The sequence below is a fragment of the Danio rerio genome, chromosome 18, assembly GCF_052040795.2.
Source record: "Danio rerio strain M-AB ecotype USA chromosome 18, GRCz13ab, whole genome shotgun sequence".
Taxonomy (NCBI): domain Eukaryota; kingdom Metazoa; phylum Chordata; class Actinopteri; order Cypriniformes; family Danionidae; genus Danio; species Danio rerio.
In genome coordinates, this window is record NC_141038.1 from 22692863 (window position 1) to 22720264 (window position 27402).

A 27402-nucleotide genomic window follows, 5' to 3' on the forward strand; every position below is an offset into this window, starting at 1 on the left:
TGTTCTGTATCATAATGCCTTGGGGACGCAAATAGTACCGAATAGTAGGAATGACCCCACTATTAAAATTTGAGAAATTAACACTTTACAATATCTGAGAAAACTTTAAATAGCTATGCATATTAATTTAGGTGGGAACAATTCCTTTAATTTCAATCAATAACAATTAATTATTTTAAAATTAAGAGGCTGCTATACATACAAACTCAAAGACATCAAAGTTTAGGTGAGGTGAATTGTCCATTAGGCTATATCTCTAAGCCCTGCTGTCCGTCTTTGTGATTTTAACATAAAGATGAGAAAGGCGGAATGTATTCCACCCTTCAAGGCCCCAGATTTCTCATGCTCACCCTTTCCCCCCAAATCCCATCGTGACTTTCATTAACAGGCTGTGGGAGGAACAGTTTTGCAAACAGTCTTGAAGAGAGAGCTATGAGAGAGGGAGATGTAATGTCTGGGAATGGCCTTGAGGAGCAGAGGTGCTGTGACATCTGTTCAGGCCAGCTCATTATGAGTCAAAAATCGTGATGTTTGCTTTAATTCTGTAGCAGTCTTCATGACTGGTCCTGTAACTTCATACAAACAAACTGGAGGCAGGCCACAACTAACGTGACACGCTTATGTTTTTGAATGGCAGCGTGGGTCTGTTCTAATCCAGACATTGCTATTCTAGCATCATGCTAATCATGCTGCCTCAATGCTGAGTCTGGCTGTGCAGTTTTAGCCGTGAAACAGTTCAGTGGGCTGGAACAGATGATGTGTGATGTGCAACTTCTGCAGCACAAATCATGTGAGAAGTTTTTCATTACAGACATGAGATGCAGATTACAGGTGAGAGGAAAGAAATTTTCTGTTCAGTCTAAAATAGTGAGAGTTTGCTGTCAAAAATCTATCTCACAATAACCCAAGTCTCTTGGTTTGGAGTGTGAATTTTGTGTCAGGATGCTAATGATTTTAAACGAACTTAACCTAAAACAACGACGACTTCTGTGCAGCTGTAGGCCTATGGCTTAATCAAAGGACCGACGTAAAAAACATAAGCTTTGTTAGTATTACGGGTTTAGAGAGCCATCTTGTGGGTACTGTTGGTAACGTTAACTTTGCAAACAACAACACCCTCACGAAAATTATAGGCCTAGCTATATAATACAAGTAAATAACCATGTTAAAATGTTTTAAATGGTTATAAAATGCTGATTAACCATACTGAAAAAAAAACTGCTTAAACCAGCCTAAGCTGGTTGGCTGGTTTTTGCTAGTTGACCAGCCTGGTTTTAGAGGGGTTTTGGCCACTTCCAGGCTGGTTTCCAGCCTAGTCTTAGCTGGTCAGGCTGGAAAATGACCAGCTAAAACCAGCTGAAACCAGCTTGACCAGCCCGGTTTAAGCTGGACATAGATGGTTTAGGATGGGCTCCCAGCCTGGCTAGGCTGGTCAAGCTGGTTTTAGCTGGTCATCTTCCAGCCTGACCAGCTAAGACCAGGCTGGAAATGGCTGAAAACCAGCCTGGAAATGGCAAACCAGCCTAGGCTGGTTTAAGTTTTTTTTTTTTTTTTTCAGTTGGCATGTGTGTGTGTGTGTGTGTGTGTATGAATGATTAAAAATAGATTGACTCAAAGATAATAATACAGACACTGAAAATATATAAAATAACTAGAGAGACAGTGTTGATGTAGTTTTGCATATGACTCATGAAAATTGAAAGACTTGGATTTTATTGGTACTTAAAATTGTGAACTTTATAATGGTATAATAATATAATTTAATAAAATATTTTGTTATTACTGTGCATCTTGTTCCAAACAAGCAGTTTTTTTATTTAGTTAAATTAGCCAGCACATAGTGAAAGTATACATTTTTACATGCATGAACTGTCAGTTTTAAAACCTTTGCAAGACGCTATCACTATTGCAAATTAATTTTTTATAACTTGTCATTTCCACCACAGAATATACTGTAATATCAAGCACAATTCATTATTATGATGTGGTTTAATTGCAATCATCATCGTTGTCATTATCGTGTTACAAATATACATGTTTCATCTCTGTAATATTTGTTGTTAAAAATAAATATTAGAGAGTGTATGTGAGATCTTTTGAGTCCAGGAAACCAAGAGCTGTTAAAACTTGCATACAAAAAAAAAAACAAAAACAAAAAAAAGCTCAGCACCATTTATTCTTGATATGTTGTTTCCTCAGTCCAACCAACCTGAAAACGCAAACAAAAGTCGGAAGTACGACCTTCCACCTCGGGAAATGGAAAGCGTCAATAAGGTACATCAGATGTAGATTAAATGCCAATTTGCCACTGGTTGCCTTAATGATTGCATCATCTGCTTCCAGTGCTCATTTTCACCTGTTTTGTTCTTTTTTACTTGGATGTGGCCAATCAGGTTCTTGGAGGACTTCTTTGAAGGCTGAATCTCGTAAACAGACACCTCTATGGAGCACTCTTTAATTTGTTGATCTGGCAACACAAAGGTCATCACCTCATTAAACACAGTGACCTCCCTGCGTTTCTTCTGAGTTGTCCTCTGATGGCGAAGTCTGCTCTGGTTGCAGGTCACAATAGTTCTGGCGTAGAGAGCTGTGAGTACATTGAACAAACACCTTACTGTAATTTCAAACAACTTTTAAATATATATTTTGGAACATTTAGTAAAGTCAGTTAATGTTAAATAGAATGTGAAAGTAAATAGGCTTTATGAAGATACAAAGTTACACCAGTAGGTGGAGACTGTGAGTTATTTTCTTGTGAGTCTCGCTATCCACTGTGTAATGTTACGAGTGTTAGCCATGGTTTAATTAGTAAAAGTGTAGTAACCATGTTTTCAGTGTGAATACTATTTGGATAACCAAAGTTTAACAACAAAAAGCAGTAAACTATAGTTGGTATTGCAAAATCATGTTATTTTGTGGTTAGCACAGCCTGATCTCATGAGTAAACATAACTATTTTACATTTCGTCAGTTCAGTGGCTAATTCGTTCAAGTTAAGTCATATGAAAATGTACGATTTTGATGAGGATGCGTGGCACCTAACCCCACCCCTAAACCCAACTGTCATTGGGAGAGAAGCAAATTATGGCTTTACTTTTTTCCACATTTATTCAGCCTAATTCCAAAATGGATTAAATTCATTTGTTTCCTTATAATTCTACACACAATACTCCACAATGACAATGTGACAAAAGATTTTTTTAAATCGTTACAAATTTATTAAAAATAAAAACCCTGAAAAATCACACGTAAATAAGTATTCACAGCCTTTGCTCAATACTTTGTTGATGCACCTTTGGCAGCAATTACAGCCTCAAATAATTTTAAATATGATGCCACAAACTTAGCACACCTGTCTGGGATTTTTTACCCATTCCTCTTTGCAGTACCTCTTAAGCTCTATCATGTTGGATGGGAAGCAACAGTGTACAGCCATTTTCAGATCTCTCCAAAGATGTTCAATAGGATTTAGGTCTGGGCTCTGGCTGGGCAACTCAAGGACATTCATCGAGTTGTTATGAAGCCACTCCATTGATATTTTGGCGGTGTGCTTTGGATCATGTTCCTGCTGGTAGATAATCCGTCGCCCCAGTCTGAGGTCAAGAGCACTCTGAAACAGGTTTTCATTCAGGATGTCTCTGTACATTGCTGCATACATGTTTCCCTCTATCCTGACTAGTTTTCCAGTTTCTGCTGCTGAAAAACATCCCCACATCATGATGCTGCCACTACCATGCTTAACTGTAGGGATGCTATTAGCCTGGTGATGAGTGGTGCCTGCTTTTCTCCAAATGTAACGCCTGGCATTCACTCCAAAGTGTTCAATTTTAGCCTCATCAGACCAGGGAATTTTGTTTCTTATGGTCTGTGATTCCTTCAGATGCCTTTTGGCAAATTCCAGCTGGGGAGTGGCTTCCATCTGTCCACTCTACCAGACAGGCCTGATTGGTGGACTGCTGCACAGATGGTTGTTCTTCTATAAGGCTCTACTTTCTCCACAGAAGAACACTGTAGCTCAGACAGAGTGACCATCGGGTTATTGATCACCTCCTTGACTAAGGCCTTTCTCCCCTAATCACTCAGCTTAGATGGCCGGCCAGCTCTAGGAAGAGTTCTGGTGATTCCAAATGTGGTAGAGGTAAGCATGATTGAACACCCCATGAGGGTGGAGAGCATGGTCAGAGCCCGGCGGCTAATCAGCAGGCCAATCAGAAATAATAAATAACACGAGTTTATTAGTGATTGGGCCGGAGAGACACTCTTCTTAAGAAGAACAGAAGGAGCAGCCAGGAGAGAGGAGAGCACACACACACAGCTTCGTGCGTGTTGTGCATTTATAAAAATAAAAATAACTTACTTACCTTATATCGCCGACCCTGTCTTCTTCTTCCCACAAAACAATAAACTTTACTACACCAAAAATTTTCCACTTATTGATGATGGAGACCACTGTGCTTAATTTGCAGAAATTTTTCTGTAACCTTTCTAAGCCTTGTGCCTCAAGACAATACTGTCTTGGAGATCAACAGACAATTCCTTTGTCTTCATGCTTGGTTTGTGCTTTGACATGCACTGTCAACCCTGGGACCTTATCTAGACAGGTGTATGCCTTTTCAAACCATGTCCAATCAACTAAATTTACCACAGGTGAACTCCAGTTAAGCTGCTGAAACAGCTCAAGAATGATCAGTGGAAACAGCATGTACCTGAGCTCAATTTAGAGCCTCATGCAAAGGATGTGAATACTGACAGACATGTAATTTTTCAGGGGTTTTGTTTTTAATAAATTTGCAACAATTAAAAAAAAATCACATTGACATTATGGGGTATTGTGTGTAGATTTTTGAGGAAATAAATAAAATGAGTTCATTTTGGATCAAGGCTGTACCATAAAAAATGTGGAAAAAGCGCACTGTATTTGTAATATCCCTCACCTCTTTCAGTCTTATTATGATAGCAGACTGTGTGGATCTTCAACACTCCCACTTCCAGCCTCTGAGATGTAGGCATGTATTTAAGAGAGAGAAGGGCCTCGCCAACTATATCCTGCACAGAATATGTACCGTATACTGCTTATCATCTCATCATTTTTAAATGTCCTACACTGGGATAAAACTCACTTTTCTGGGTACTTGCAGATCCTGTCTTAACTCCAGAGGATAAGAGATCTTCAATGTGTTCAGAGAAGCACGGGCCTCTCCCAGAACTCCATGTCTTGAGTATTTATCAAAATCCCTAACCTGAAAAAGATTAATAATATTTATAAAAAGCAGAATTCTTTATATACATATGCTTGCTAAAAAGCCATGTCACATACCTCAAATCTAACAGTGACCCTTGATACTTCATCCTCAGCTAAAATGCAAGAGAACTGATCTCCAAACACAGGACAGCAGGTGTTTTTAACAATACGCGTCTGCCATTCGTGCAGCAAACACCGCATTGAGTTCTTCTCTTTATCTTCTCTCTCTGCCCACATTAAACGCACCCAGACAAAAGGGTCCACACTGTGACTGAAGTCTCGTACGGCCAGATCCTGGGCATCCAGTACTGTCACCACCATTTTGGACTGCAGCTGATCGTAGAACAGTGAAAATCGCAGAGATCCCTGGATGTGCTCCTCCTCCAGATCCTCCAAGCTTGCCAGGTCTAAATTGCTGCCCAGGTTAGTGCAGGATGAGCCGGGCGACAGTCTGTGGCTCAGTTCCTCATATTGAACCTTATTCTAATGGGCAGAGTGTGCATCAGGTGTCATTTTTCTTTTATTGGATGCTTTGAAATACAGACATACTGTTTGGCAACCTTAGCTAACCATCTGTGAAACGTGTTTTTCATCTATGTTGTTTGATCTTGGTTAGAGCAAGCAGTAAATACGGAAGTAAACACAGCACATATAAGGTGCATTCCAGGTAATGACGATTATGATGGCTTATGCAAATTATTCTTACCATAGCTTGTTTACCATTCTGAAAACCTCCTCTTTTAGCTGGCTGGCCATCTGTTAATAAAACATTCACAGGAATCAAATAGATCTTGATAGGTATTTTGCATAAACCCTATTAGCTTTGCTGCTAAACAATCTCATTGTTTAATTCATATAACATTGAAAAGGAAGTTATTTAATTAAATAAACATGTAAATTAATTGTCAGCATCTTTACTGCAAACTTTAGTGTCACATGATTATTCAAAAAACTTTTTAATATGCCGATTTGGTTCTAAAAGAAACATGTTTATTATCATTATCATTTTTTAAAATTCTTTAAAGAGAAAGTTAAGAGGAATATTAAAAATATTATTTACAAATAATATTATTATTATGATTATACATTATAAATAATTTAAATGTACATTTGATTACTTATTATCCTTTTTTATTTCAAATTTGAATTGCTTTCCAAAACAATAAAACCATTTTACTGACATTTAATTGTTAGGGATATCATAAATAATATCAAACCTCCTATACAATACTGCATATTTAAGGCACATATTTTAGAAGGTTTATTTCAAACAGCAGCTGTTCATAGTAATATATACTAATCAGTCAGTTAATTTGCAAGAAAACTTACCAGCTCTTTGCAAAACGCGAAACTGTGTACAGTAGCGGTAAATTTGCCATATCAAAAAGCCAAGGGCTGCAAGGAAAACCACAGCTGATATGGCCAAGATACTATACTCAACTTGCTCAGAGAATAGCAGTCGAAAACTCAAAGCCATAAACACCATATTGTCGTTCTGCCATGTACAACCCTGGAAATGAATGACATAAAGGTATTCCTGATATCCGTTATTCATATGTACAGAAAATCTGAATAAATGTATACTATGTAAAATGTACGTTGCATAATTTTTAAAAACACACTACATTTAGTATCTTGAGAACTAGTTACGACACTTTCCAATAAAGACATATCTTTGTTGCTTAAGGCTTTAATAAACATCAATTTTAAAAAGGAAATCACAATTAAAAAAACTAAGTTGAAAGCCCTACCTTTTCAAGCTTTAGTTTTCCACCTTTAGTTCCATTTTGTAAATAAACTATGACGGGAGCATATCCATATTCCTACATAGTTGACAGTGATCACCTGACAAATGATCAGCAAACACAAATGGCAAACCTGTTGGATCACTTGTTCATTCAGCTCTTATTAAACATGCTTGATCTTCACTGCCTTCAGGAACCTTTAACTAATACAAGATGTGTTTCAATGGCATATGTAGAACTGTTGTCTTTTTACTACTCCACTATGCAAATCGAATGTCCAGTGTATCACTGACTTGTAGCCAAATAGCCAGAGCTTGAAAGATTAGATATTTGCTCATGAAAAATAGTTTGAGTGTCAGTATGGGAGATGGGAGAACCTTCATTTTCCTCTTTAAAAAATTATATGCATAGGAATGTCATGAACTGTTTTATTGAAAAACTGTAGATAATTAGTTTATTTCTTATGATGGAATAATTTATAATAGTGCAACTGACACAACTTCACTATGCAATGAGAAATATAATAATAAAAATGAGACATACACTACCTAACAAAAGTCTTGCCATTGATCCCAGTTGTAAGAGCAACAAATAATAACTTCTAGTTGGATCATTTGGAAAAGTGGCAGAAGGTTGATTTTGTTTTTCAGATGAATCATCTGTTGAACTGCATCCCAATCATTACAAATACTGCAGAAGACCTGTTGGAACCAGCATGAGCCCAAGATTCTCATAGAAATCAGTCAAGTTTGGTGAAGAAAAAAATCATGGTTTGGGGTTACATTGAGTATGGGGGCATGTGAGAGATCTGCAGAGTGGATGGCAACATCAACAGCCTGAGGTATCAAGACATTTGTGCTGCTCAAAACTACAGGAAAAGGCAAATTCTTCAGCAGGATAGCGCTTCTTCTCATACTTCAGCTTCAACATCGAAGTTCCTGAAAGCAAAGAAGGTCAAGGTGCTCCAGGATTGGCCAGCCCAGTCACCAGAATGAACATTATTGAGCATGTAGGCGGAAGATGATGGAGGAGGTATTGAAGATGAATCCAAAGAATCTTGATGAACACTGGGAGTCCTGCAAGAATGCTTTCTTTGCCATTCCAGATGACTTTATTAATAAGTTATGTGAGTCATTGCAGAGATGCATGGATGCAGTCATCCAAGCTCATGGGAGTCATACACAATAATAATTATTTTCCCACTGCACCATGACTTTATATTCTATACAGAACATTATTTCTGTTAAGTAACAAGACCTTTGTCCAAGCAAAGTCAGACCTTGCTGTCCTAATTTGATAATTAAATCAGGTCATGATCATATTTTATTTTGGTAAAATAGGCATGATTTGAGACCTTTGTCTTTCATATAAGCCACTTCTAACACCAAATGATCAACTACAAGTCAAGTTATTTGTTGTTCCTAAAACTTGAAAAGGTGATGACTTTTATCAGTTACATAATGAATATAACATTCAAAATGGTTTAGGATATAATACATTTTAACAATAAATGATCAGAAAGAAAACACATTTAACCTCAATACAACCTTTAATTCGAAAAGCTTGCACTTTAAGCGTTACAAAACTATGAAAAAAATAAGTACTTTATTTTTGAGACAGCTTGTGACTATTAATACAAATAAAATCTAACAGAATAGTTTCTTTGGTTTTGCATTTAAAGACAAATAAGTGGAAAAACTACTTTCATATTATACCAGTAAATAGATAATTTCAAAGCTTTTTTAACGCCAAAATTGAAGTTATTCAATCATGATCCACTCGGATCACATTCACACCCTGAATATCAGTGAGTAACATTTTACAGCAAATAAAATAAATATAACCTGAACAAAAATGTATATTAATAAATAAGTAAACATGTATAAAGCAAAACAATTGGAAATCGTCTATCGCTGCAATTTACAAAAATCGACAGCTTCACCAGGGAAGTGTTTCCCCAGTATAATGTAGAAATGACCCATGATCCTTTTCGGTTAATCCACCAATCACAGACAACACAGAGGAAATGCTTTCTTCAGGGCTCAATGGTGCCTGTATAGACAAAAACACACCAAAAGCGTTTATCACTACTGTAGTTTTGAAAAGTTGTTAAGTTTGATTAGCACAACAACAGACAGCACTGGCAAGTAAGAGATAACAGAAAGAGACTCACTTCAGGTCCACCCATATCAGTGCGCACCCAGCCTGGATGCAGAGCCATACACAGGATGCCATCTGCCTCGAGATCCACTGCCAAGCATCTGGTGACCATGTTCAGTGCGCTCTGATACAAGTCGAATCAAACTCCATATATTAGCCGATATGCTCTCAGATGTACAGTGCAGAATTCAAGATGCATATTTTAAGAGTTGTTCTCTGACTTCAGAAGCATAAATAGTATAAAAAAATGTTACATTTTAAAGAACACTGACCAAAATTAAGGAACACCATCAGATTCCTCTTAGGTACTGGTGTCCATCTGTAATCTGATAGTTATTTCCTTAATTATCTGACAAATCCAATTTAACTGGCTACCAAACTTTCCAGTCTTCACTGACATTACAAGATGTTGAGCCCTTCTAAAGTGACTGAAAACCTCCAAAAACAGGTTGTTCAGATGAAGTTTCAGTCACAGCAAGAATAGTTGGTAATTTAAAATCTATGATTTCTAGAAATTGGCATATTAATATCACTGACTATAGGATAGTTCACTCAAAACTGAACATTTTGTCACTATTTACGCACCCTTCACTGGTTCCAAACCAGTTTGACTTTCTTCTGTTTAACACAAAAAAAAATTATTTTGGAAAAATCTGAAACTGGTAACCATTGATTTTTTTAGTATTTGTTTTTCCAACTATAGATGTTAATGGTTACTGGTATTCAACTTTTTTCAAAGTATCATGTTTAGTGTTCTAACAGAATAAAAAAACTCAAAAGGTTTCAAACCATACCAGGTTAAATGAAATAGTGAGAAAATTTTCATTTTTGGATGAACTATCCCTTTAGGTCCCCCAAAAAGGCTGGTCATCCACAAAAAGCAAATGCACAAGTGGACAGGACACTACTAATATCATGATATAGCCACAACTAATATTTCGTTCTTCAAATTTTTCTTTCTTCAAACAAACGTGTTTACAAACTATTCTCTTAATTTGATCTCCACTGTACAGTTGTATGTTTCAAGATGTAAACAAAATGTTTCAACAAAGAAATGCATTTAAAAGACATTTTCGTCCTAATTTTAATTTGCATAAATTTAAATTTAAAGTATATGCAGATGAGATGAACTATTGTGCTTGCAAAACAGTGCAAATTCACAGATGAATGGTCATGATCACCAGCGATGTAGCCCTTGTGGATCGCTGGAGAACACTACCTGTCATTCACCCGAACTACATATTCCATTATGCCCCGTAGTTACACACCGGTTTCAGGGGCCGGTTGCACCAGCATTGCGTAAGTTAAAACGTAGCCTAGTTGTGACTTAAAGGTATACCAAGTTGCACACATTACAAAATATTTTTGTGTTGCACCACTGAACTTAGTTTGAATGTAATGCTAAGTTGTAACTAAATATTTACCGCAGCCTCCCCATATAACGGTAGAAAAGAGATGATAGCGAGATTAGTTTACTTTGAGGACCTTGCGATCTACTCACAGCCATAATTTCTCATTTTCTTTCAAGCAGTGTTTTGTTAATTGTATTCATCAATTAAAATGAGAATTTCTTCATAACTGAGTTTTTCTTCATGCTCTTTTCTCTTTCATTAGTAGGGTATAAAGAAATTCAAGTTTAATGTTTTGATAACTTTGTGTGCATTCAATTTTCCGTGCGTTCAAGGCTTGCGATGCAAGTGTGTGCGTCGTCTGTTATTAGTAACTGACTCATTTAAAGTGCTATAAAAATGTAATTTGTAATGAAATTTTCATAAGTCAGTTATACATATATGCATTAGTTGCAGAATTTAATGCAGTTTAACGATTTAAATGTTTTTTATTGGATATTACGTCATTCAATGTGACTAAACGTGACTTAACGAAGAGCTTACGACCTACTAAATATGGTTTGCCCTAAGAACATGTGGTGCAACCAAAGTGAGAACAAATATAGTTACAAACTAGCTAGTTGTTACTAAGCCCCTAGTGTGGACTTTATGTTCCAGTTTAAGAAAGAACTTCCGATCAACTGATGCGACCCTACTCTGGTCACCTCTTGATTACACACACAGACATCCAGTCTGAGTCTAGCTATCTGTGAGCATTAAGCTGTGGTCACACTAGAGTTTGAGCATGCGCAATTCTGTCATATATCGCTGTGAAAGGGGGAGGGATTAAACAAGATGATTAGACAACGTGATTAAACAAGATGAGCTTGGGTTTTCGGTCTGCCACATTCGCGTGCGAATGAATGTAAGTCTGCGAAGAGAAAAGTTCAGTGTGACCACAGCTTCACATAGCATTTTTCTTTGTTGTCTTGCTGTGTTTTGACCATTGTTTGTTGAATGTTTATATTTCTCTTAGCCTGTTTTTACAATAACTCTTTTGGATCACCTTTATGCTTCTGTTTGCTCCTGTTCTTACCTTACCTGCCTGACTTTGCTAAATAGAAGCTGCATTTGGACCCTACCCTTGTTGTCACATACCCTTATTACAACAGTGGACACCACGAAACCTGAAAAATCACCCAGATGTTTATTCATACCTATTTCCTTTGCCTTTAAAACACTGATTATGACCTGAAATTTATACTGATATAAACTGTTCTCATCTAATCTATCCAGGCCTTTCACTGTGGCCTTGTTAGGAGATGATCAATAAAATTCACATGATACTGGTCAACATTGTTGAACTCCACAAACACAATCTCACAAACCTTAGAAGTTCTGTAAGGGTACCATTTGAAAGTGTCGGCACGATCACCCCAGTAGAGCTCAACTGAACCCAGCAGGGACGTTACATTGATGACTGCCGCTCTGTGGATCCCCATCCCTGTCCCCTTTGCAGCTGCTCGCTTCAGCAGAGGAAGCATGGCCTGCATGACAAGTTCAGTTAGTGTGGTTTCAGACGTTCGTGATGACAGCAGAAGATATGTGCTTATATTGTGCAGAGAAACGAAACCTTGGTGATCATCAAAGGGGCAACAGAGTTGGTGTGGAAGTTTTCCAGCATCTGGTCTGCGGTCACGGTCTCTAGGTTTGCCACAACATTGATTCCAGCATTGTTGATGAGGCAGTTGAGACCCTCCTCTTGAACTAGCTCTTCCACCTCAGCTGCAGCTCTTTCTATACTCTCCTGACTGATAACATCTAAAAGCAGAGAGTAGAGCTGCAATAGTTACATCGCAGAATATGCAATGTTGGGATTATATTTGACCAAGAGCACATTAGAACACGTGAGATATGTGAAGTCACTGTAGAGTTTGAATATAATGGACTGAAAGTTTATCTTTTGCATGTGCTTTTAAGGCATATGACTGCATTCTTTCAGGCACAAGAAATTGTGCCATTTGCAACTAGAAAGGATGTATTGTATTGGAAGACTATAGTGTTAATTTACATTTGATTTTTAAATTTCATCACTTGAATACTATTAGACCTTCCAGAAAACCTTAGAAGACTATATTTCACTTTATCTTTAAGTTCTAAAATTTTATGAATGACTCACTCTTAAATTAATGAATACTTTCTAAAAAGAGCTGTTCAAACTATCTGGTCAAACTATCCATATATTCACAGTGTCTGATAATATTTTTTTCTTCCAGAGAAAGTCTTATTTGTTTTATTTTGGCTGGAATAAAAGCAGTTTAAATTTTTAAACACCATTTTAAGGAAGAAACTATTAGCCCCTTTAAGCTATTTTTTCTGATCATCTACAGAACAAACCATTGTCATTCAACGACTTGCAACATTACCTTAACCTGCCGAGTTAACCTAGTCAAGTCTTTAAATGTCACTTTAAGCTGTATAGAAATGTCTTCATTAATATGTAGTAAAATATTATTTACTATCATCATGGCAAAGATAAAATAAGTCAGTTATTAGAGATGAGTTATTAAAACTATTATGTTTAGAAATGTGTTGAAAAAATCTCTCTCTTAGGTCATGGGGTCTGTAATGTGATTAGGATGCTGGACATAGGAGTGCAGATCTAAACGCAGGTTTATTAGCAGGATGGTCAGTCAAGCAATGGTCCCAATCAGGAGCAAACATCTATACAGCCAATCCAGAGTCGTGGTCAATAAGCAGGTGAATGATCATTACAGCAGGAAGCAAGCAACTTAAACAAACAAAGCAAAGGTAGAATCAGTCCATGAGCAGCTTCAGCTGTGAGTCTAATCAATGGAGTCTTGGAGCAGGTGTGTGTGCGCGTGTGACTGGATCTTGTAGTCCGAATACTGGCAGATTTGAAGTTGTATGTGATCTGTGATTTTACCAGCGATCTGAAATGATTAGATCGCTGATGATTGTGACAGAATCCATCACCATCAGGTTTGATATACTTATACTATACTTAAAACCATACAACTGAAACTGTTGTTATTAATACTTATAATTATATAATACAGTTATAATATAATAACATTATCTACTAAAATAACAAAAAATCAAGATAATACATAAATGTATACTGATAAAAAAAATTATGATAAAAAAATAGAAAGCAAAATAAAAATATGCAGGTGGTAGAATATCATCATCCACCAAGCCGTTCATAAATTCCAACCCTTTCCAACAAATCAAGCTGAAGACTTAACTGCTGCTTTTATGAGTTTATAAAACGGTCAATTTCATGGTATTGCATGGTGATATTAAAAGATTCATTCACTGAAACATTTTGTGTAAGTCAATGACTGAAAAATTGAGTAAGTGTGAGTGTATGTGTTGTGTTAGGGCGCCACCTAACGCCCAATACAAAATCTAGGTCATGAAGCAAACCCAGCCTGGAACTACAGTTGTAGAGTAGACTATAAAAAGTATGTATTGTACTTACCCAGTTTAATAATGTGTATGTTTTGGTACTCTTCCGCCAACCTTTGTAGTTCCTATAAAGCAAGGAGTTATTTTAAACATTTTTAAAGTAGTCATTTCTATTTTATAATTAGTACACATGCTTTTTATAGGCCTTTTATTAAATTATTAAAAATAGTTATATTGTTTCCTAAATAATTAGATGATATTTAAAAAAGGCCAAACCCTTTTTTTGGACAGATCAGTCGCCACCCACAGACCTTGATTATTATCAGGAGCCACGGGTACTAATTTTGTATTGCCTGTACAGTATTGCCACCAGGATTTCTGTTATTATCCAGTTATTTTAAGTAATGCAGCAAGATATTTACACATGTAACAGGAATGTAAAATAAAGTACTTTTAGCACTCATATGACGACTGTATGACGAAATTAGATATATTGATCGTACATATATCTGCTACGCTTGTGCACACTCTCCTTTAGCTTAGATGACTGTAAAGGATCTGGGGCTTTTGTACTATTTGTACAGCAGACCTAATGTAAATACTACACTGTCTGCTCTGAGCTTTACCTTGGCTCCATTTGGATTCCGCGCAGTGGCGATAATCTTCCCGGGAGAGAAGCCTCCCGTTACCAGACTTTCAACTATCTGCAGCCCGAGGCCTCGACTGGCACCGGTGATCATTAAGTTTGAGCAGTTTTGAAACGCATTAATCATTTTGACACTTTATTCGAGAACACGAGTTAAGTTTTAATGCCGTAAACGAGATTATATAAATGTGACCGCTTGATGGCGCTGTCGTCTACAGTCACGTGACGAGAATCTGGCGTCTCTTTTGCGTCACGATGCGTCAGTCTGTTGATTTATTTAGGATTTGATGACTGCTAGATAAAAATGTAACAATAGGTTTGTGCGTCAAATTTTTCAGTTGAAAAGGAAAGTTTATTCCAGAGGAAAGTTTTACTGGAGGCCCCTGCTTGAGGATATAGACTGGAACAGAACCTGGCTTTTACCTGGGAAACATTGCATTTCCAACAAGGCCAAAGTAATACATTTTAAAATTGCACATAAAATGTATCGGGTAAATTCTAGTATTTCAAAATTTTTGGACATCGACAGCTCCTGTTCATTCAACAAACAGGCAGAGGAGACATTAGTATGTTTTTTGATTGTCCAATTTTCAAGCAATTTTGGTCACCCTAGGTTCTCATATATTTGAGTCTGCCAATGCTGTGAATTGCTTTAGTCAAAAGACATGCTTTTTTATTATAATAACCCAAAAGATAAACCCCTATAACACATTATACTTTTTAATTTATATATATATATATATATATATATATATATATATATATATATATATATATATATATATATATATAGCAACATTTTCATTCACAAACAGAAATTTGCAAATAATTACCCATCCATTGCTTATTTTAGAAAAGAATTTAGCTCTCTCCTAAAATCACTTCATCTTATGAAGAATAAAAACCCTTAGATTCCTGAAATAATATACAGATGGATTTATTAAAGATCCTCGATTTTAATTGCTTTCCTGATGGTTACTTAAGTGCCATTGCAATTTCATTCATTTAATTTAGTAATTATATTATTATTATGTTTTTATTATTAATACTATAATTATTATTATTTTCCCTTTCTGTCTAATGATATGTTATTTGTAAACGTATGTGATTATAGTTTTTCTTATGACTTTATATTACTGACCTTTATAAAATATGTGTATGATCCCTTGGACATTGTTCTGATGTTCATGTATTGTCAGGTCAAGCAAAAAAAAGTGTTTTATGAGATACGACAATATGACTGATTGAATGTAAAAAAATACAAAATAAAAAAAATAAAATATGTAGGTTTTTGTTGAGCTCACTTTTATTCATTTAAATAGGATTCATAGAGCACCACTCATGACACTTCATCATTTTGGAGAAATCTTGAGGGAAATACAATTAACCACAGGAACACAATACACAATTATACAAATATATTCGTCAGCACTTTTGTTTTATTTATCCTCACAAAGTGCATGTTTATGTAATCAAGATTCACACAGGTGAGAGCTTTTCTTAAAGCATCATTAACCACTGATATATCAGTTACAATTTCAAATAGGTTTTAATTCTAAAATGAATCTTCATTTGATTTTGTTCACATGCAGTATGTTTAACACATGATGAATGAGATTAATAGTTCACTCAAAAAAAATGTAATTGTCATCATTTTTAACACCCAACAAGACATTCAGAAGAATGTTGAAACCAGAAGCTACTGAATGTTTTAGATGTCAATGGCTACCAATTTCTCATAATCTGAAAAGGATCTTCATTTGTGTTCAGTAGAAAAAAACAAACCATTTAGAAGGTCTTGAGGGTGACAAATTTTGAGTGAACTATCCCTTTAAATGGCCAGAACAAAACACAAAATGAATGTAAATGCCTATATCAATTTATGAAACTATCCGTGTGTGAAAAATTCTAGCCAGAAAAGTAAAATAAACCTGACAAGCTGCATGAGAACAAATATATTGCACACACTATGGACAATCTTCCACCACTAGTAGCAAACTCACAATAACTATGTTTAGAATAAGTGCTAAAGTTCTAGGTGAAATGAACATGAGACTGGCAACAGTCGTTCAAAGATGATGCAATCATCAAAACATGAAATCAGTGCACTTTCAGTTACATGAGTATATGGGTAATTATTCAAAATGGTTATTGTTATTATTTCATACTGAGTTATTTTTCAAATTTAGAGTCGTTTATCTGAAAAACACAAATATTTTTAAAGCATGTTAGACTTGTGTTACTTGATGTAGCAGCACATTTTAGACCATAAAAACCTTCTTATCAGTTCCGACAAAGGAAACAATGATAAGCAACATCCTTTAAAGCTTGTTTTTATCATTTTGAAAGGAAGCATCCTGTCTTAATTTATTGCTGGGCTCATATTCACAGTCATGTATTACCATTAATAATGCCAAATCAAGTGAACTGGAAGTCTACATTCATCCTATGTCTTATCTGGTCCTGACAGACATTAAATCATCACTACGTTTGATGCTAGCTTCACTTGGTGACGGCGTGGATGGCATGTGCAAGATACTCCACGTTGGCAGACGTCACTCCGGCCACAGAAATCCGGCCATCTTTTGTCATGTATATAGAGAATTCATTAATCAGACGCTCCACCTGACAACAAGAAGAGAAGTCGGTGAGAAAAGCTGAAGCCTTATCAGAAACTCCCAGAATGCACTGTCATTTGACTTGCCTGTTCCGGTTTGAGCCCAGTGAAGCAGAACATCCCGATCTGGTCAGTGACATGTTGCCAGTTGTGAGTGGAGCCCTCCTTTTTAAGGTTGGAAACGAGCATCTCTCTCATCCTAATGATGCGGTCAGCCATGCCTTTTACCTCCTGAAGCCTACCGGGAAAATAAAACCAGTTATATCTGTACAGCTTGATACTCATTGGCTGTGTTTGGTGACTGGGTTTAATCTGTGGCCTCACCATTCTTTGTAGAGTTCAGGTGTGTTGAGGATAGTGGCGGCGATGCGAGCGCCATTCATGGGTGGGTTGGAGTAGATGGGCCGAATGAGGATTTTCAGCTGAGATTCCACACGCTTGGCCTCTTCGGCATCCTTACAAACCACTGTGAAGCCTCCCACACGCTCACCTCAAGACACAAAGGTACAGAGCAATTCAATATACTATATTCTCAACTAGTATTTTGTCTAATTTGGTAGGATTTTTTCTTGTTTAATGGGTAGTAACTGAATGCATGCAACGAATATTGCAATTATGAGTTAATTTCAATGAACTTATTGTACTTAAAAGTGCACCTAACATTAACAAAAAAGTATGTATGTGATTGTAAGGTGGTATATCGGCACTCCGTATCAAACTAAATCGAATGTCGGGACACAAAAACTTGACTGAGACACCATTAAATGACAGCATTGAATGATTATAAATTGATGCAATAGCAGTATATCATTCATAATTTATTGATTATATGAGTACTAATAATATGGAATGGTACAGAGACCCGGAAGGGATGTGATGATGGGGAAAAAATGGGTGGGTGAAAAAAGTGGATGGGAGAAAAAAAAGCTGAGCGATAGGAAAAAATATATATACGTTTTAAAAGTTTTTGCATTCCGTTGCAAAACACTTCCTGTTCCCTTCATACATGTCAACTCTCCAGTTTTTCCCAGGGTTCTCCCTTATTTTACCATTCTATCCCGCGATCATCCTATAATTCTCTATTTTCCCATATTTATCCCATATTTTTTAACTTGAAAGCACGTTGAAATTAATATAAAAATGTCTGCATTTACTTTCTTTCCATTATAATGCACCAGTGAATGCATGTATAAGCGCTGACTGACGGACGCACTCCGCATGATAAATTGATCCCAGATCAGCTTCTGTACACGATATTTAAAGTGACACCTCTGTTATCAAACAAGTGAAGAGCAGCAAATTATCTTGTTTTGTTTTGTTTGATAACAGAGGCGTCACTGTAAGAATGCACAGATCTACAATGAAAGCATTCTATACTTTAGTAACTGTTTATGCTCATTTAAGACAAAATTAGTTGTGTTTAAAATAAAACACGCAGGACAGACATGTTTACATATTATTAAGTGGATTTGTCTGCTTCAACACAATACCGAATCCCAAAGCGTCCTGCATTTTAGCTTCTCTTTAAATGGCGTATACAGAAGCTGATCTGGGATCAGTTTATAATACGGATCGCAATGTGCTTTTAAGATTAAAAACATGGGAGAAATATGGGAAAATACTTAATGACTGGATGATAGCAGAATAGAATAATAAAATGCGGGAGAATCCCAGCAAGATGGGAAGTTTGACATGTATGAAGTGAAAAGGAAGTGTTTGTCAAACAACCGTTTCGCGAGGGAATGCAAAAGATCTTTGCGTTCCCTCACAAAACATATTTGCAAGATAATGCAAAAACTTAAAAAAAATGTTTATCTTCCTATCGCTCAGTTTTTTCCCCGACCATCAGGTCCCTTCAGGGTCTCTGTAGAATGTTTATGTAAAATGTCATGTAAATTTTTTTGTGGATAGTGCACCTGAATTTTAGATGACAAACGTGGAAAAAATAGATTGATCTTGAGTAATCTAAAAGTAATCTGGATTTAAGTTTATGGTCAGTCAAGAGTTTTCAGAATTTTAAATAATCAAGAACACATTATGTTTGAAAATAAAGTGACGCTATTTCCAACAAAAGCAATCAAACAATCAATTTACTGGATCCTAAAAAATACATAATCGTATGTCCATAAAAATATTTAACCGTAAAATATGAATGTATATTAAGCAGCAAATCAGCATATTAGATATTATCACATGAAACCAAAAACTAGTGCAATGACACTAAAATGAGGCAAAAACTAAGTGTTATTTTCATTTGTAACAGTATTCCACAATATTACCGCTTTTATTATAGGAAGATATCCTGATTTAGAGAGAGACACTTTTCAAACTTTTGATCTAAAATGTATATCCTAGCCACAATCTATTATAAAAATAGTGTAGTACAGCTCTTTAATTTTTTATAGTTGCGGGTCATTGTTATGTAAAAAGTATAATGTGATTAGTGAAGATTTTTTTTATTTAATGCTCACCATACAGGCCCATGTTCTTAGCAAAAGACTGGGACAGTAGAATGTTGTGGCCCTGCTCAATGAAATAACGCACAGCCCAAGCGTCACGATCAATGTCGCCACTGGCAAATCCCTGGTAAGCCATGTCAAAGAACACCAGGAGATTTCTTTTCTGTCAAAACCAGAAAGAAGAATCGTATTATCACAAAAACAGCCATTGGTTTGAGACTGAAGACATGCCATTCTTTTATCAGTCCAAATGGTCAAAGATAAGGCATGGACAAGATAATGCATCTCTCTCCGCCACTTCACTAAGTAGCTTTTCTGAGGTCAGCTCGGACTTTAATTTAATGCCAGAACCAGTTACCTTGATCAGAGCGGCCATCTCTTTCCACTGCTCAGGCCTGGGGTCCACTCCGGTGGGATTATGAGCGCAGGCATGAAGAAGAATTACACTCTTCTCAGGGATTTTCTGAAAGAGTTTATTATTGAATAAATTAGATTTAATTTGTGATGTATGGTGTTTACATTAAGAACATTTAAGAACATTTTTCTTACTGAAATGTCATCCAAGGCTCCTTTAAGATTAAAGCCACAGGTTTTGGGTTCATAGTAGGTGTAAGCCTTTAGCTGCATGCCTGCATCTCTGAAGACTGGTGTGTGGTTGCCCCAAGAGGGTTTAGGCAGGTACACATCCCGGGACGCATTGTGGAATCGTGACTAGACAAAATAAAAAAGACATAATTATGACTAGTATTTGTGTCCGGCATATAATCAATAGTGAGACATAGCAATAGAGGCGACAGTACGTCTTTTTAATAGCATTGGCCAAACTCAGTTTTGCAAAATCTAATTTAAAACGTATTGAGAAGCACAACCAACCATTTTTAACTGTGATAATAAGAAAGACAAAGATGATATGGTGGGGAGTGATAGCTGTTGAATATTAAGCTTAGCTTTCACACGAATAAATGACTTTGTAAAATATATTTTAAAGTAAGACACTGATAAGTAGTGATAGTAGTTTGACACTGACTGAATTACATCCTTCAGTCTTTCATGGGAGCATAGCTTTGATAAGAGATCATTTTGTCTTCATTTACATCCTTATAAAATTGAAACATTTTGAAAACTGAAAAAAGTTTCTATAGATCCAACAACAAGCTAATACTTTTAAATTTAAGAGCTCACACTTAGCTGATGATTGATTATAAAGTGTATTTGGCATGCATTAAAGAGCCCTGAGCTCATAAGATGGGGAATTTGAGCTCAGGTAGGTCTCGAGAATCTCCTCTCTTATGTAGGGCTGATGATAGATTATATATTGCTATAAAACCTGAAAGGAAACCCAATGCGAGCACCGGGAGAACATGTAAACTTCACACAGAAGCGACGACTGGCCTGTTAAGGACTTGAACAAGTGAAGTTCTTGCTGCGAGGCAACAGTGCTAACCACTGAGCCACCCTGCTGCCCTATAAAAGAAAGGTGTAGGAGTAAGGGTGGAGGTGTGATTCTTCAAGGTAATGATAACTGAAGTAGGAAACTCTGGTAATTTATAGTGAGTTGGGAATTGTCTGATTGGTGAATCAAGCGTTAGTTAATGCGGGGACCAGCTGTGATCAATCATAAGCACGTGCTCCTCTTAAAATTAGTGTATAAACAAAATCCACTTCTCTCTTATTAATTTGATGGTAATTTCATTATTCATTGCATGTCACTACACAGTCTTGTACTTAATTTATTTTTTTTCATACACTTCTAATCAAAAAGATTACAATTTTATGATTCAGCTCATTGCTCCTTGGTTTTGTTAAAAATATTTACAAATGGACTGAATTAAAAAACAAAAGTAAGCCATTACTAAAAGAAAAATTTGTAGTAATGGCTTAAGTAAACACAAAAACTATTGCCTACCAATCCCAAAGCTAAGATAGAAACTTTACATTGACTGAATAACACCCTTCAGTGCTTCATGGGAGTGAGTAGCTGCAGCATAGCTTTGACAAGAGATTATTTTCTCTTCATTTTTATCATTATGAAATTGAAACAGTTTGATACCTAAAAAACATTTCTATAGATACAACAATCATCATCTTCAAGCAAATAGTTTTATATTTTTCTGTTATTAATTTGATTGTGATTTAATAATTCAATGGATGTCAGGACAGTCTTGTATTTGTACATTTCCCCCCCAATTTTCATATACTTCTTATCAAAAAGATGTTGTGATTCAGCTCAATACTGCTTCGTTTTGGTTCATACTTTTCATAGCTTTTGTTAAAGTTTTACAAATGGACTGTATTAAGTAAGCCCTTACTAAAAAATGTCTTAGTAATGACTTATGTAGACACAAAAACCATTGCCTACAAATCCCAAATCTAATATAGAATCTATCTTAAAAGGTTTTATGCTTACAGAGAAAAGGAATTGGATATTAACTTCCACTGCTGTTGTGTTATAACTGAAAACAACGTTGATTACATACCACAAAGTTAGCTCCAATACGTAGAGATCCAGTTCCTGAGATAGTCTGGACAGTGATGCTCTGTGCGCAAACAGAACTGGCAATTCATAATCACATCTAGTAATAAGAATTTCAAAAATCAAAAGACTTCCTTTCAAAAATGTTTTGCTTTAAAGTACTTACTCTGCCGCTCTTCAGGACCTCGTTATCAGGTCCAAGAGCCAGCTGAACACAGGCCTTTGAAAAGTCTGCCAAACCTCCAATAGGAAGGTACTCTTTATCCAACTTCTTAGCAGCAATCTGGGCTTCAGCCTAACAAAACCAAAATCTGTCATTTGTTTTGTGCAGGGATTTAAATTAAAACTTTATTTGGCTGACTGTAAGCGGGGACAATTGATGTTTATATGCTAAAAAAGTGTTTTAGCCAATTAAAAAGTCGCCAGGAAATCTTACAAAATTATATAATTTTTACATACTTTTAATGGAGTTGTGTTTGAAAGAAGAGCTCACCCAAAAAAAATGTAATACTGTGATCCTCACCCCAAAAATGTTTTTTGTTCAACACTAACAGGTGTATTGAAGAATGTAAAAAAAACACTAACTATTGACATCTATACTGATTTCCTACTATGCATGGTTACCAGTTTTCAACATTCTTCAAAATTTTGCGCTCAACATAATTAAAAAAAAATGATTTAGAACAAGTCAAGTGCGAGTAGATGATGACAGAGCTTAATTTTTGTGCGAGTTATCCCTTTAAGCTATTTAATATCACACCTTTCGAACACTGCTGAGGACGAATGGCTTCCCCTGATCATCTCTATAAGCTCCAACTCCAAGGTTCATCTTCTTGGGGTTGGTGTCACGCTTAAAAGCCTCCGTGACCCCCAGGATGGGATCAGGGGGTCCCATCTGTACCTCAGTCCACCATGAGCTGAGAAAAAAAAAAAAAGTAAAAACCTTGTTCAGATGCTCAATCCAAACTAATTTTTTTGCATATCTGATTGTAACCACTCACATTTATGTGTATAATCCATATAGTCCATAGATATAATTTTTGTAATTTGTAACAGTAATCTGACATTATTTTGATCTGGTTATTTTTAATTAGCAGAAATTATCACTCCACCACCTGTGCAATGTCACTAACTAATCGTCCTAACCATAACTTACCATTCTCTTAGCAATATGGTTCAAAAACTGTTAGTGCAGCATAATAATTTTTTTATTATTAATAATAATTCAAGAAACTTGACTTACTACTTAGTTCCTCCAACAATGCATTGACATAATTAGCTTCTTAACTACCATGGTACACAGTTCGGGAAACCTCAGATCTAGAAAAATATTTTCAGTTGACCTACACAATCTCAAGGCACTTTCTAACTTCTTGACTTAGTGGCTAATTCATATGAATTAGTATGATCTCATTTGTTTTAGTAAAATTTGCTCCCAATGACATTTTAAGCTACTTTTAGCTACTTTTTTTTGCCAATTCGTGAATCACTAAACAAATCTGTTACATCAATACAGAAATGCACATTTTGGAATTCGATTTGACTGACAGTGAGTATGTTTACATGGACACCAATAATCCGATCTGATAAATTTAATCTGATTAAGGTAATAATGGAACTAAACAGAAATCAAATTAAGACATGACGCAATGATGTTAGTCGAACTATGTGTTATAACATATAAAATGGGATCATGAAAGAAACAGAAAAAACTCAGGTAAAGACCTTAAATATATTATTGTCTTAATCAAATTAAGGCAAATCATTTGATTACTGATGTCCATGTAAACATAGTCAATGTGATTGTGAACGTAGCTAAAGTAAATTTGGTAGTTTAAAATGGTTGAATATCATTGCTGGCTTGCTGGTTTTTACTTTGGATTTTGAACATTTAATTTTACTTTCAAAGGGCCATCACAGAGCAGCATACTGTATTGATCAATATGTCGTGAATGTAAATGCAAAAGTTCAAAATTTTAAATCCACAACTCTATTAACTTTTTACAGTAACTGAAGTCAAACACTCCCATAACTATGAATTCCAAACCATTTTGGAAGGCTGAAGTTCAATTACTTTGAATAGTTACATACAGACTCATTTAATCTTTCCCTAAAACTAAATTGTGCATTTATTAAGAAAAATATCTATCCATTCTTTGGAAGTTTTTTCTCCAAGTTTATCAGAAAGTGATTATTATTACATAGCTTTTGTTTTTGTTTTTTTAAACTGGATGGAAGGTAATTAAAAGCTTGAACGACTGCTAAATTCCTTTACCACCAGTAATGAGGCTTACAGTCATGTCTGCACTTAAATCTGGAGCATAATGCCTTTGAGGCACGTAGCATAGCTGTATTTGTCCTGATAGATTCTTGGCACAAGGTTTCAGAAAGGCCATGTCTTTCTAAATAAAGAACCTGTTAGCTTACACAGGCAAACAGTAGGTCATCTCTGTAATTACCGGTATAAAATGGGAGTATAATTCCAATCCAAACCCCACCCACATAAAAGTAGTACTGTAATCCAATGGAAAGAGGTGTACAACACCCCACCCTCAGCATCAGAGCCAATCATGTGTCATGTTCACATACTGCCCATCTCAACCCAGCTCTAAATGTCAGAAACTAAAACTACAATAAAAAACAAGCTACTTGCACATTTGGTGTTCTCTCAGCTTTTAAGAGATACTACTGCGTTTATCCTCAATATCAAAATACAAAAAAATTAGCAAATGACAACAATTTAAAGTTTTAGATGTTTTATGTAGTCATGCATCCATGTCTGTGGTTGAGTATGGGCTGTTGTGATTGGTGAAATAGGAGGAAGTGGGTGTAATGTGACATTACCAGGGCATACTCTTTTTATAATATTTCTACTCAAGTCAAAGAAAAATTAGGTCTTATATAATTAAGTAAACCCAAGGTTGACAAGCAAACAAACAAATAAAACATATATTCAATGAATAAACATAAATTTTAAATAAATACAAAGAAAAAAAACATCAGTAAAAGGAACTACATTAATGCAAAACTAAATAAATGCATGTTAAATAAAAGCAAAATGCATAATAATGATATTGAATGAACATGAAATAATACGAACATTTATGCATAAATATGAAATAATATTCCTGTAGTAAACAAAGGGGTACTTCAAGTATACAAAATTGCAAAGTAAAAGTAAGTAAATAAAAGTGTTCTGCTAGGTGCCTGATAACCTGCAGCCAGCAAGGCCTGGTTGAACCTGATGTAGCGCTGATTATTATTATGAACACCATTATGAACACCTTTACAAAAAATATCTCGTCTGTCTGCTGATCTCAGGAACTGTTCGACGATATAAGGTTTGTAACTTCTGACATTTGACAGCAGCTCACGCTATTATGAATGATGTCAGTCTGAAAGACATAAATACTCGTTTAACACCAAAAGCATGCATACTGTAGTTCTACGTTGAATTAAAAGCACAAGGTTAAAATCCCTGTGTGGGAGTAGATTCTCATACTGTAACTTTAAGCAGTGCTGTGCTGCTCAGTGCGCTAACTCGCTAGCATAGGCTAACTTGTCAACTGAGTGTTTGCACAAGAAAAACATAGGCTCAAATTACCTTGCCCGGAGCTGTAAGACTGCTAAAACAGGGGTCTGAGACCCGACACTAGACAAAATCTTGCTGGATTTGAACAGGGCCATTGCTGGAAGCGCAGGTGACTTGCTGGAAGACAAACGCACAGTGTGTGTGAAGTTGAACTTGTGTGCTGCTTTTGTTGCTTATAGCGCCTCCAAGGACATTGCGCTGCTGAGCTGCTGGACAATAGAGGTAGTACAGTTTTAAAAGTACTGAGGGCCAATGCCCAACAGAGTTTATCTCCAACCCCCGGAAAGTATGTGGAAGAAAGTAAGAGCTAAACTCTGCAGAACAAGTTTGGTTACATCATGATGGTGATGTTGTTTAACATTGTAAGAGGCATTATCAATAGTTTATAACTATAAAATAACAATAAAGTAAAGTTTATAAAATAAATAACAATTGTTTTATGAAAATAAAATATTAACTGCAGAGCTCCACCTTTTTCTTTTTATTTACAGTCAAAACTATTTATTTTAGTATTAATATTCCTGTCATTATGTCAGGAAACGTATTTATTTTTTATAAAATAAAAAAACCTTATCAGTCCAGTAAACTGTGTGCTTACATTTATTAAACGATAAAGCAAATTAGAGCGAGAGTAAGTTCAACTTTATTATTATTATTATTATTATTATTATTATTAATAATAATAATATTATTATTATCAATAGGCTATAATAAATTCATAATAACTCATTTAATTTGGGCGGTTCATTCCGCTGTGGCGACACCAGATTAATAAAGGGACTAAGCCGAAAAGAAAATGAATGAATGAATAATTTAATTTAAATATTATTATTGTTTATCATATTTTCAATAATAATAATAATAATTATTATTATTATTAAATTATTATAATTTAATGCAACATTACAGAAACTTGGAAAATGCTGTACGTTGCACTTTAATGTTAAAAATCAAGGTTCTGAAAACCAGGGTTTATTGATGCCATAGATTAACCATTTTTAGTTTTCACACACACACACACACACACACACACACACGCACGCACGCACACAGCGCGCATGCACAAAACTGAGCTGAACAAACAACAGAACATTTGCAATAAAAAGTTTCAATGTATAAAAAAATATTTTAACAAAGCTTAAAGTATTTAAAAGACACTCAGAAATATTTTGCTATTTATAAGGCACGTTTTGCCCAATAATTGCCTTATACTTTTACCCTGAACAGGGTGCAAATTACGGGGGGGGGGGGGGGGGGGGGGGGGGGGGTTGGGGCGGGGGGCGTGGGTGGGGTTGGAGGAGAGGGAGTGTGTGCGGAGGTTTGCCCTTTAATTGTTAAGAAATAGTTTGTTCTGATCTGTATTTTGAATAATATTAATAATTAAAATAATAGATTAGGGGCGAAGCAGTGGCGCAGTAGGTAGTGCTGTTGTCTCACGGTTCGAGCCTCGGCTCAGTTGGCGTTTCTGTGTAGAGTTCTCCCTGTGTTCGCGTGGGTTTCCTCCGGGACCGGGTGCTCCGGTTTTCCCCACAGTCCAAAGACATGCGGTACAGGTGAATTGGGTAGGCTAAATTGTCTGTAGTGTGTGTGTGTGTATGTTTCCCTGAGAGGGGTTGCAGCTGGAAGGGTATCCGCTGCGTAAAAACTTGCTAGATAAGTTGGCGGTTCATTCCGCTGTGGCGACCCTGGATTAATAAAGGGACTAAGCC

General features: G+C 36.0%; 3 protein-coding genes and 1 long non-coding RNA gene across 4 annotated transcripts; 1 reads left to right on the top strand and 3 right to left on the bottom strand.

Annotated features, from left to right (window-relative positions):
* The first annotated feature begins 447 nt into the window (after window positions 1–447).
* LOC147832809 (uncharacterized) lies at window positions 448–10722 on the top strand. The gene is made up of 5 exons (XR_015514946.1): window positions 448–831; window positions 2200–2274; window positions 2394–2589; window positions 5492–5664; window positions 7637–10722. It is a non-coding gene; the product is annotated as an uncharacterized LOC147832809 (long non-coding RNA).
* Window positions 1562–7276, bottom strand: syt19 (synaptotagmin XIX). The gene is made up of 7 exons (XM_087293150.1): window positions 6993–7276; window positions 6571–6751; window positions 5948–5997; window positions 5317–5724; window positions 5120–5239; window positions 4934–5045; window positions 1562–2587 (listed from the first exon to the last, which is right to left on the bottom strand). Exons 2-7 carry the CDS (start codon window positions 6725–6727, stop codon window positions 2280–2282), a joined length of 1155 nt encoding a protein of 384 aa, XP_087149276.1. The 5' UTR covers window positions 6728–6751; window positions 6993–7276; the 3' UTR covers window positions 1562–2279.
* si:dkey-12e7.4 lies at window positions 8521–14742 on the bottom strand. Its single transcript, NM_001144042.1, is given in 6 exon segments — window positions 8521–9038; window positions 9160–9270; window positions 11863–12021; window positions 12108–12295; window positions 13980–14031; window positions 14533–14742. Coding segments are annotated over 6 exon segments (771 nt in total). The 5' UTR covers window positions 14680–14742; the 3' UTR covers window positions 8521–8924.
* Window positions 14743–15973: 1231 nt separating this feature from the next.
* Window positions 15974–25850, bottom strand: got2a (glutamic-oxaloacetic transaminase 2a, mitochondrial). Its single transcript, NM_213379.1, is given in 10 exon segments — window positions 15974–17177; window positions 17257–17407; window positions 17494–17659; window positions 19641–19791; window positions 19987–20091; window positions 20178–20339; window positions 22106–22165; window positions 22268–22396; window positions 22862–23018; window positions 25706–25850. Coding segments are annotated over 10 exon segments (1287 nt in total). The 5' UTR covers window positions 25789–25850; the 3' UTR covers window positions 15974–17054.
* Window positions 25851–27402: the final 1552 nt, after the last annotated feature.

Bases quoted from the DNA above. Each gene is read 5' to 3' on its own strand.
- syt19 (XM_087293150.1), bottom strand. From the start codon at position 6,727: ATGGTGTTTATGGCTTTGAGTTTTCGACTGCTATTCTCTGAGCAAGTT. The intron at 5,998-6,570 runs GTAAGTTTTCTT...TTTTATTAACAG, and splicing joins TCGCGTTTTGCAAAGAGCTG to ATGGCCAGCCAGCTAAAAGA. The intron at 2,588-4,933 runs GTGAGGGATATT...ATGTACTCACAG, and splicing joins TCATAATAAGACTGAAAGAG to CTCTCTACGCCAGAACTATT.